Source organism: Acinonyx jubatus, chromosome B4 (assembly GCF_027475565.1).
Source record: "Acinonyx jubatus isolate Ajub_Pintada_27869175 chromosome B4, VMU_Ajub_asm_v1.0, whole genome shotgun sequence".
Taxonomy (NCBI): Eukaryota; Metazoa; Chordata; class Mammalia; order Carnivora; family Felidae; genus Acinonyx; species Acinonyx jubatus.
The window spans coordinates 74454275-74464729 of NC_069387.1; the positions used below are offsets into that span (position 1 = coordinate 74454275).

The following is a 10455-nucleotide window of genomic DNA, read 5'->3' on the forward strand; positions in this document are numbered from 1 at the left end:
GTCTGCATATGCTAACTGGCCACACAATTCCCACAGGGAAATACCCTGACCAGCCATAGCCTTCTTCCCACAGACAGCTGCTTCAGTCTCCCAGACAGAGAAGAAAGCTTCCTCCAATATGGTGGACACCACGAAAGCAGTCAGAGCTCTAGGTCAGAAATGTTCGCTTTTCAAGCAGAGTACATTGTTTTCACTAAGACCCCATCTTAGCACTGGCCTCTTCTTACTTCCAACATTTCTGAAGGATTGTATTTAGTCTGTCGGGGCTGCCATAACAAAATACCGTAAACTGGGTGGCTTAGACATCAAACATTTATTTTCTCACTGTTTTGGAGGCTGGAAAAGTCCAAGATCAAGGTTCTGGCCAATTTGGTCTCTGGTGAGAACTCTCTTCCTGGCCTGCAGGTGGCTGCCTTTTCACTATGTCTTTACAGGGCCTTTCCCTGGTGCAGGCAGAGAGAGAGATAGTAACTTTCCGGTATCTCTTCATATAAGGACACTAATCCCATCAGATCTGGACCCTACTCCTATGACTTCATTTGACCTCAGTTACTTCCTTAGAGGCCCCATCTCCAACAGTCACATAGGCATTAGAGTTTGAGCATATGAATTTGGAGGGGGATGTGTACATTCAGTCTGTAACAAAGCTCAGTCTCCCTTCTCCTCTAATTAAATATATACTTTAAAATTTATATATATATATATACATATATATATATATATATATATATATATGGGAATCATGGAAAAATCCTGCTTCTGGTGAAGTGGTGAGTAGAGAAGTAGACAGAGAATAGAAAGCAGCAAAGGCAGTGAGAAATGGAGCAGATCATGGAAAACATGGACTGAGTGCCTATATATATATATATATATATATATATATATATTTAAATAAATCAATAAATAAATATCCTTTACTGGTTTACTGGCTAGGTAACTTTAGTTAAGGAAGCCAGCCAGCCACTCAGTGGATTAAGCATCCAACTTCCGCTCAGGTCATGATCTCTCTGGGTTCATGGGTTCAAGCCCAGCGGCCCTCAGTGTTGGAGCCCACTTGGGATCCTCTGTCTTCCTCTCTTCTACTTCCCCTCCGTTCACACGTGCATGCACACACACACACACACACGCATACACACGCATGGGCACGTGCTCTCTCTCTTTCTCTCTCTCTCTCAAAAATAAACATTAAAAAAAATTGTTTAAGGAAGCCAGCCATCCAGGCAGGAGAAAGAAGAGCCAATGAAAATGAGAGCAAAATAGAACTGTCAAAATGCTAGGACTTCCTAGTCACTCAGTGAAGGGAATGAGAGTCAAAAACTTCTTAAGGGCCTATAGGAGGTGGCCCCATCCATCAAGGCAACCTTATTTCTTGTTATTCCTGCTCCCGTTCTACTACTTACCAGCTGTGGTAACTTGAGCAAGTGACTGAAACCTCTCTTTGCCTCGGTGTTCTCATCTGTAATATAACCCCACAGGGTTATCTTAAGGATGGAATGAGAATGCATGTAGAGGGCTAGAACAGGGCCTGATGCATGGTAAGTTCTCAAGAAACATTTGCTACCTGTAGTTCCACTCCCCAACTGGAACTACATGTAGCCAGCTTGCACATCTTCCTTCCAGATTCCAAGTCGCTGCTCATGTTGTTACTTCTGCCTGGAATGCCCTTTCTGGTCTCTACCACCTACACGCTTTAACGTTCTATCCAGGCCTCGCTGTCTTCACAAGGTCTTCCCTGTACTTTGATGACATTTTCCACCCATTCAATTCATCCTGATTAAGTAACAATGTTGATTTGGTAACCAACTTATACCTTTAAGTATACTCCTCCATGGAGGAAGCTGTTTCTTAATATTTTGTGTGTTTTTCATGCGTAATACAGCACTACACTGTAGATGTTAAGTAACTCCTGCTTGAAGAAAGGGGGTGTGTGTGAAATGTGTGGATTTGAGGGCTTATAAAGGTCATCTGAACCTTGAAACAGTGGTTCTCAACTCTGATTTCCCAGTACGCAGAGAGGTCTTGCCAAGGTTACAAAATGCTCTGTAACTTCTCAAAACAAGATTACTTTTAATTATACTTTAGTTTTTTTTAATTTCTTAAAAATGTTTATTTATTTTTGAGAGAGACGGAGACAGACAGAGTGTGAGCAGGGGAGGGGCAGAGAAAGAGAGGGAGACACAGACTCCAAAGCAGGCTCCAGGCTCTGAGCTGTCAGCACAGAGCCCGATGTGAGGCTCCAACTCACAGACTGAGAGATCATGACCTGAGCCAAAGCTGGGCGCTTAACCGACCGAGCCAATTATACTTTAGTTTTAAAGCAAACCCAAATCTTTTACACAGCACCTTCTGAAAGAATGTTATGAAATGAAACCATTATAGGGGCAACACAGCCCCCAAAATATTTGGGAATCATGGATAAATCCTGCTTCTGGTGGAGTGGTGAGTAGAGAAGTAGACAGAGAATAAAAAGCAGCAAAGGCAGTGAGAAATGGAGCAGATCATGGAAAACATGGACTGAGTGCCTATTCCACATTGGCACATACACTCATCTTGTCAACAATCCTCTCGGGGTGGTATCATTATCTGCAGGTCTGCCTGACTTCGAGGCGATGCTCTGGGGAAAGATCCACAGCTTGGATTATGTTTCTGAGATCAGGAAAAGGGAGGGGAAGGTGGCAACGGGTACCTGGTATGGATTGAAGGAAATACTGAGTGGAAGGACATTAAAAGTAAACGTATTCTGCTTCCAAATGTTGCCTTTATCAAGCACTACCTGGAACCCTAAGTATGCTTTGACCTCCAGACATTGAACTCAAGTGTCACAAGGTGAGGGAGATGAACTGGCTACTTGGATCTTCACAGAATCTGGCTACAACTATACCTTCAGCAACTGGGAGCCACAGAGCTAAACCAGGCACAAGGGATGCAAAAATGCCAGGCTTGGAAGAGTTTTCAAAAGGTGAGGCGTGTGGACTCCTCACCAGCCCTTGACACCTGTGGCTCAACCCTGGCAACTTACCAAGCCCTGCACACCATCTTTCACCTCCTGAGATAAGGCTCCTCTGCGCAGGTCAGTCCACCCATCCCTGCAGTATATAATTCTCTTTCCTGTGGTCTGGAAGAGAACTGATCCTGAAAGCCACCAGGGGGCGGTGTAAAGCAGGGACCCTATGGACTGTGAGTGCACAGCTGAGACAGGCAAGGGCTGGCTCCTCAGTGGTACCACCAAACCCCTCCATCCCCCAGACCCCAGACATTACCCTTCCACTGAGGCCCAGCTTCCTCAGAGCATCCATTCTTAACTCAGGGGCACCCGAATTCCTGCCTGTCTGCTGCATTGGAACCTGAAGTTTCCAGGAACACCCAGGCCAGGGAAGAAAGCCGAGAGAGAGAGAAAACAGGGGAAGGAAGAGGAGATGGTGAAGGAAGCCAGTAGAAACAACTAGGACAGGTGATCAAGAAGGGGACTTGCCGGGGGGGGGGGGGGGGCGGGGTGCCTGGCTGGTTCCGTCGGAAGAGCATGAGACTCTGGATCTCAGGGTCACAAGTTCCAGCCCAACTTTGGGTGTAGAGATTACTACTACTACTAATAATAAATAAGCTTAAAAAAGAAGGGGACTCAGGTTGTAATACCTATATGCTCTTGCTTGGAGAGCCTCCCCTTGTACCCCCAAACACACACACCAGGGCTTGAAGCTGTTCTCTGCCCACAGCCCTTCAGGAGAGGTAAGTTCCAGCCCTCTGTGCCCGTTCTTTCTCTTGACCAAGAGTGTGTGGGAACTATCAGTTATAAATTAGCCAGGGATTCCCAAGGGTCATCAGTTGGTCCAGTGACATCCCAGAATAAAACACGGGACCCATCCAGACCCTGACACTAGGGTAGAATGGGAATGAGGTTGATTCACGGCCTTTGGGAAGGGACCAGGATTGCAGGCTAACAATCAAGGACCAGAATTCTCTGGGCATCAGTAACTCAATGGCCAGAGACCTTGCTGGAACCCCTATGAATGAGAAAGGACGTTCCTGGACCCTCTTGCTCCTTCAACAACCCTGTCCCCTCCAACATTCTGTATGGAACCGTCGGGGCAGAAGGATGGTGAGAGAAGGCACCAACAGCCTAGAAAAGGGTATGACTCATCTGGTCTCCTGGTCTCCGGAGCTGAACAATTGGGCCCCACCTCTGAGGGGAGGAAGCAGGCGGGAAGACCTGCTGGGGTGGGGTAGGAGGAGTCAGAAGGAAGGTATTGCCTCGGAGTTAGTTCCCTTTCTCCACTCTGGAGGTGAATTACTCTCTGAATAGAGATATTTTCCAATAAGCTCCTGCAAGCCTTCCCTTTATTAGCCCACCTGTAGGAAAATGTCAGACGTCAGATTGGCTGGCTGTGTCAGACAGTGTTAACGCCGTGCCCTGGCCCCTCACCTTGCCAGGCGGGGCAAGCAGATCATTATATTACAATTTATAAATAGAAAATAAAATAAAATAATCGGGTGGGGCCGAGGCACTCGGGAAGAGGTGAAATAGTCCTCGTCAGGGAGTACCCACCATCAACCCCGTCTACCTAGGACCAGGGATCTCCTCTCAGCTGGAGGTTGCCCCTAAACCAAGCAGTCCAGTCTCGCCTCCATTTTTTCCCCTATCCCTTCCTCCCCCCGCAGTCAGCCTCCTCTGCTGCCCACATCCCCAGATCTCAGCCCGAACGCCCCGGTTTCAGCAGGCGCCCCTGGGTTTCTGGGTCCGCCGCGCTCAGCCCAGCAGCTCCTCCGCCAAGCGATAGAGGAACCGAGAGTACCAGTGCATGCCAGTCGGCTGGACGGCCCCGCCGGGAAGCAGCGCCCCCAGCGCGTGTAGCAGGCGCAAAGGAGCGAAAGCGCGGTGCGCCCACTGATGACTCTCCAGAACCGCGTAGCACGAGGCCAGGACGTCGTTGACCAGCAGCGTCCCGTGTGCTGTGAGCGGCGCGAACACGCCAACTGCTTCCTCGCGCGCCACGCGGGCTATGCGTGCCGGCCGAAGCGCGTCCCCGCCGGGCGCCAGCACCGAGTCCCCCGCCCGCAGCCGGCGCGCGAACACCGGCGCAAAGTCGCCCGGTGCGGGCGCTGGCCCCCGAGCGGCGAACACCAGGTGCCAGGGCGTGAGCAACAGCTTGCGCGGGGGCCGCTCGGTCTCCACAGCCACGAAAGAGGCCCGGCGCTGCAAGTCCCGGTCCAGGAAGAGCAGCACGGGCGTGGGCACCACCCGGCCTGCCGCGTCTGCAGCCAGCACCCAGTCGCCGCGGTGCAGTTCCCGCAGGCCCTTCCGCTCTCCGCTTCGCAGGCGCACGGTGGCATTTCCCGGAAAGCAGCCGCCTGCCCTGACCGCCAGTGAGTTATCTGCAGGGAACATGCACAGAGATGACTGAATCAAGACCAGCGGTTCCAGGATGTACAGATTCTCAAAGATATGGGTCGAGCCCAGCCGCAGACCTCAACCAGTCCTGGGACAGAATGTAATTTCCCATGGATCTGGCCCCAACCTGGGCAGAAATGGAAGGATGGTTTACAACCCTAACGCCCACTTGGTCTCCCCTACGGTCGCACCGGAGAGGTGCAGCCTCAGTTTCCCGGCAGGAGCCCCCTTTGGGTGGACCTCACCACCCACCCCCTACTGTACCGGCTTTGACCGACACGTGGACGTGGTTGCGGGACTCGTAGTAGACCCAGTCGAAGCCGGCTTCCACTGCCAGCCGCGCCAGCAACCCATACTTATTGCGGTCGCGGTCGGACGTGGTGATGTCCAAGGCACGACCTTCGTAGTGGAGTGAGTCCTGAGCATGGTGGCCATCTTCGTCCCAGCCCTCGGTCACCCGTAGGCGCACTCCGGGCCACATGTTCATCACCGCAATGGCCAGCGCGTTCACCCGCTCCTTACAGCGCTGGCGGGGAATAAAGGAGTCAGTCTCCTCACTACCACTCTCACCTTAGGGGCAAAAGGGACCTGGACGGGAGGGTCGATTCTTTGTTTTCCTGGCCTGACTCCACTCCCTCCCAGGTTTTGAGTGTCCCGGAGAAGTGAGAAGCCGAATAGGTGCAGTCGTCAATAAGCACTCCCTTTCCAGAGCGTTATGGGAGAACTGTGGGGTGCCCTCGGAGACTGATAGGGGGTGCCTATACCTAGCTCTTTCCCCACTTTCGACGCCCGCCCCTCACTCGTTATGGGACCTCGGCTCAACCTGGAAGAGGGCAAGAGTTGAGAGGGCGGGTGGAAGCTCGGTCAGGGAGGGGTTGAGCAGCCTGGCTCCCGGAGAGGAGCCCCTGTTTGAGGCTGGCCCCCGCCCCAAGCCCCGGCTGCCCTCCCTCCGCCTGATTCATCTTTTGTTTCGTTGCCTTCCCTGGCACCGGGCATCGCTTCCTTCCTTCCTTCCTCCTCCTCCTTTCGGCCCCTAGCATTAACCCCTTCGTGGTGCGAGTGCCCCCCACAGAGGTGCCCAAGCGGAGCCGTGGGGGATCAAGGCTGCTGGAAAAAGGGTTTGGGTGGCGGGGGCTGCGCGAAGTACAATGGCCATTCTCCGGGATGACTTAACCGAGCGAGAATCCCGGGCCGAGGCCGGGGACGCGCCGGGAGAAGCGGACTCAGCAGCTCCATCCACAAAGGCGCTTTTCAGCCGCCCCGGCTCAGGGAGAGGAAAGGGCAGAAAGCCGCGCCCCCCATCCCTGCTCCCGCCCGCCGGGCCCCCTCCCCCAGCGCGACCAGCCCTCCCAATTCCAACTCAGGCTCTGCCAGCCCGGAGAGCCCGGTCTTTCCATCTCTGTTCCAGATGCATCCCAGAAAGGCGTGGGAGTAGCACCTGAGATTAGCAGGAGCTGCCCTTGCGCGGAACTGGGGGGCCCCCTGCAGGGTGGGAGTGGAGAGGAGGGAAAGCATCAGTGGCTGGAAGCCTGCACCCGGGGGAGTGAGACCACGGTTATCTGGGCGGCTCTAGTCTGGGAGCCGGAGACCTTGGCACGCACCACAGCACGGACGCGGCGGGAGGAGGCTCGGAGAGGACAGCTTCCTTTTCTTCTCCTCGCTCCGACCTCTCACCTCGGACTTGGTTTTCTCCTAAGTGCCAGAGGGGCACTTTCCCCCTTCCCTTCTTCCTGAGTTTTCTACACCTCCGCAGGGTTGGAGAGCAGGGGAGGGGAAGACAGGAAAAGTGGTAACTCCTTCCAACTTTTTGTCGTTCTGTCCCCTAAGGAGGCCCTGAGGCCTTGACCTGCGGGGGCAGCAGCCCAGTGCAGAGCCAACTCAATGGAGGCCTTTTGCAGCCAGGGTGTGGGAGATAAGCAGGACTGAGGGGTTCCCAGGCCCGTTAGAGCCCCTCCTGGGCCTGTCCCTTTTTCTGGCCCCTCTGCTGCAGGTGGCAGCCAGAGGAACAGGTCACAATATTCCATGACCAAGGAGGGAAGGAGTGTCCCCTTCCCAATCTCTGAGTAGAAGTAGAAGGAATTCTTTCTCCCCTGGACAGGTTTTCCTAACAAAGTAACCTGGAAAACTATGGCAATTAATCGGAGGAAATCCGTACCCCTCCCTCTCCCCCCACCTCCCCACTCCATACACAATTAGGTGGTGTAATGGAAAGTGTATAGGACTTAGAATCAGGAGTCCTGAATTCTAGTCCCAGCCATGCCACTAATTAGTTTTTAAGACTTTGATTAAATCGCTTTTCCTCTTGGGGCCCAGTTCTCAGCTGCAAAATTGAGGCGGGGAGGTGGAAAAATGTGACTTCCAAGTTTCCTTCCAGTTCTGACCTTTAAGATCACTGGCCAGAGGTGGTCCTTCACCCCTAAGGTATTGCTCACCTCATCCTAGGTCAGTTAGATTCCAGTCTGCAGCAGATGTTTGCTGCATGGTAGTTGAATTTAATCTTCAATTTCAAGGAAAACCCCTGAGCTAAGCTGAGCTTGAGGGATGCCTGGAACACTTTGATTCTCAGGTGGGCCCGTCTCTTCTTCCCATTGAGGACTACTTTTCACCCAAGACAGTCGTTTAGACTCTAGAATAGCCTTGCCTTGGTTCTAGGGTGCCTCTCCCATGCTGAAGACAATTCCTGCTCAGCCCTTTCTCAGGTAGATGACCTGGTGACCTAACCCTTCGCCACCTCTTTCTCCTTCAATCTCTTCAATCTCTTCAAAGCCCACAGATCTTTTCCACAATCAGGTCAGGAGCCAGGCTAAGGGTAGAGCTTTCTGTCTGCTGCCTAGCCAGCTCCTGGCCCCCAGCTCACCCCAGCCCTTCCTGCCTGGCTCGGTAGCTGACCCCCGGTCCACGCCTCAGCCATTTCCCGTCTCGCCTGCCGCCATCCTCCTTTCCCCGCCCTCTCTGTCTCTCCCAGCTTCACTCTCACTAGTCCCTCCTCCCCTCCCCATTCGAGCCTCTCCCTATTGGGATCCCTCCAGATTACTTAGTCCAGTGAGCAAAGGTGGGTTTTTTTTTTTTTTTTCCTTGGGCGGGGGGTGGAATGGTGAGGAGAGATTTTGAGTGTAAGGTCCCTATAGATGAAACCCAGCTCACCCTTCCGGGGCTGCCGCAGGAACTGGCAGTGCCCTGGGCGCAGGTGGGGAGTGGTCCTCCTTACCTCGGTCATCAGGCGGTCTGCACCACTGTTCTCCTCATCCTTGAAGATGATGTCCGGGTTGTAGTTGGGCACCAGGTCCCGGAAGCGCTCGGAGCCCCTTGCCACTCTCCCCTCTGCCGGCCCACTGGCGCCTAGGGTCCGCTCAGGCATGCTGGGCACAAATTGCTTGTAGAGCAACGGCACAAGCTGCTTGCGCACGTAGCGGCGCCGGCCAACAGGTCCCCGGCCCGGCCCGCAGCTCTGGGCAGGCAGCGCCAGAAGCGCCAAGCAGCACAGGGGCACCAGCCTGGCCGGCAGCGCCATGGATGCAGAGGACTCAGGCCACAGGGAAGGTTCTTGTCCTCACTAGCTCGCCCGTCAGTTGGGCATTTCCCTCGGCACCAGAGAGCCCAGCAGGCAGAGCTGCCCCCAGAGCGCCCTAGAGCTCTTGTGGCTCTGCGCACCTGGCTGCCGCTGGCTCTGCCCACATGCCCCCGGGGGGTCTGGAACCTGCTACTGATGGGCCATCATAGCAGGGAAGGGGGGTCGTGGGTGAGTGCCAGCCCAGCCTGGCTCTGCTGCCCGGCTCCTGCGCTGCCAGAACTCCCCGGCCCCGCCTTAAGTGGCCCCTGGCCCCGCCCCCCGCCCTTCTCCCAGGACCGTCCCTCCCCCTCCCACCCGGGCGGGGGCTCTAGTCGGTCACCGCTGGTCCATTGAAGTGTGTCCCATCCTGGAAACTGGGCAGGCACCTGTCTAAGAATTCCTAGCAGCTTTTCAGTCCGTAGCTGCCTGAATAAGCATCCTTCTACTCCCAAACCTAGGCTTGGCACCAAACCACCCTCCTCTGATACTTGAATTGGATCTTTACTGTCCCAAAGCCTATCCTGGCAGGCCATTGTCCTCTGCTATCATCCAGGGAGTATGGGTTCTAGTTTCTACCCAAGGCCAGCCAAGCCCTTTGGGCATACAACCAGAGCCTTTCTTCTCACTGGTCCTCCCCAAACGTCCCCCACTTTTCATCTCTTCTCAGCAGTAACTAGGACTGGAAGGGGTGGGTACCAGCAGACCATTTTCTCTGGTAACTCTGCAGCTTTTTTCTGAGAGCTTCCCCCAGAATCAGGGACAGAGTTTTGTAGTTATTATCTAGCTCTGGACTTCAAACTTCCACCCTGTCAAACACCCAAAGGCTGCTTCTCTTCTAATGCATAACGTTGTCAGGTGGAAGCTGCTGGAAGGTAAAGTGAGTACAGTTACAGTCTCTAACAGGCTAATGGATGCTTCCCTTCACCTTCCATCTAGGCATCTCTCTATAGCTTTCTCCCTCTCTGGACCCCCTCGGGCTCTGCTTCCAGCCATCTAGGTTCATCTCAGAGGCTTTGAGCCTGCAACACTCCACCCACCAATCTATTATTGTTTAGAAATCACTGTCTCTAAGAAGCCTTCCCTGATGTCCTGACACTGCCCACCTGTTTCCCTGAGAACCAGTGATTAACTGTCAACCTTTGTGGTATGTATTAGAATTATGTCACCCTTACTAGACAAAGCAGTTCTTAAGTACAAAACTGTTTACCATGAATCCCCGTGGCTAAGTACCTGGCCTAGAGTAGGGCGCTCAGCAAATTTTCATGGAATCTACACTTTTCGTGTGTGTTCTATACTCCCCCCTCCCTCAGCTCCAAGACAAGCACTCAGTGCAACTCTGTACATTAGAAAAAAGTGTTCCTTCCTCAAGACACCTGACTGCCACTTGCAAGAGAATGGCTGTAGTCACATAAAGACTATGAGGTGAATGGTGCCCCTGGAAGTTGTACAATGCACAATCTGTATCATTCTGAGCAGAAACTTTGTCCCTACCCCGCAACATACCAGGGGCCTTGCATCG

At 53.4% G+C, this 10455-nt stretch overlaps 1 protein-coding gene across 1 annotated transcript; it reads right to left on the reverse strand.

The window, feature by feature from the left end:
* Positions 1-2046: 2046 nt before the first annotated feature.
* Positions 2047-9209, reverse strand: DHH (desert hedgehog signaling molecule). The gene is made up of 3 exons (XM_027036037.2): positions 8595-9209; positions 5651-5912; positions 2047-5370 (listed from the first exon to the last, which is right to left on the reverse strand). The coding sequence occupies exons 1-3, from the start codon at positions 8895-8897 to the stop codon at positions 4745-4747; spliced, it is 1191 nt and encodes a 396-aa protein (XP_026891838.1). The 5' UTR covers positions 8898-9209; the 3' UTR covers positions 2047-4744.
* Positions 9210-10455: the final 1246 nt, after the last annotated feature.

Coding starts and splice junctions, on each gene's coding strand:
- DHH (XM_027036037.2), bottom strand. CDS start 8,897: ATGGCGCTGCCGGCCAGGCTGGTGCCCCTGTGCTGCTTGGCGCTTCTG. Junction 5,913..8,594: donor CAGACCGCCTGATGACCGAG/GTAAGGAGGACC, acceptor ATTCCCCGCCAG/CGCTGTAAGGAGCGGGTGAA. Junction 5,371..5,650: donor CCACGTGTCGGTCAAAGCCG/GTACAGTAGGGG, acceptor TGTTCCCTGCAG/ATAACTCACTGGCGGTCAGG.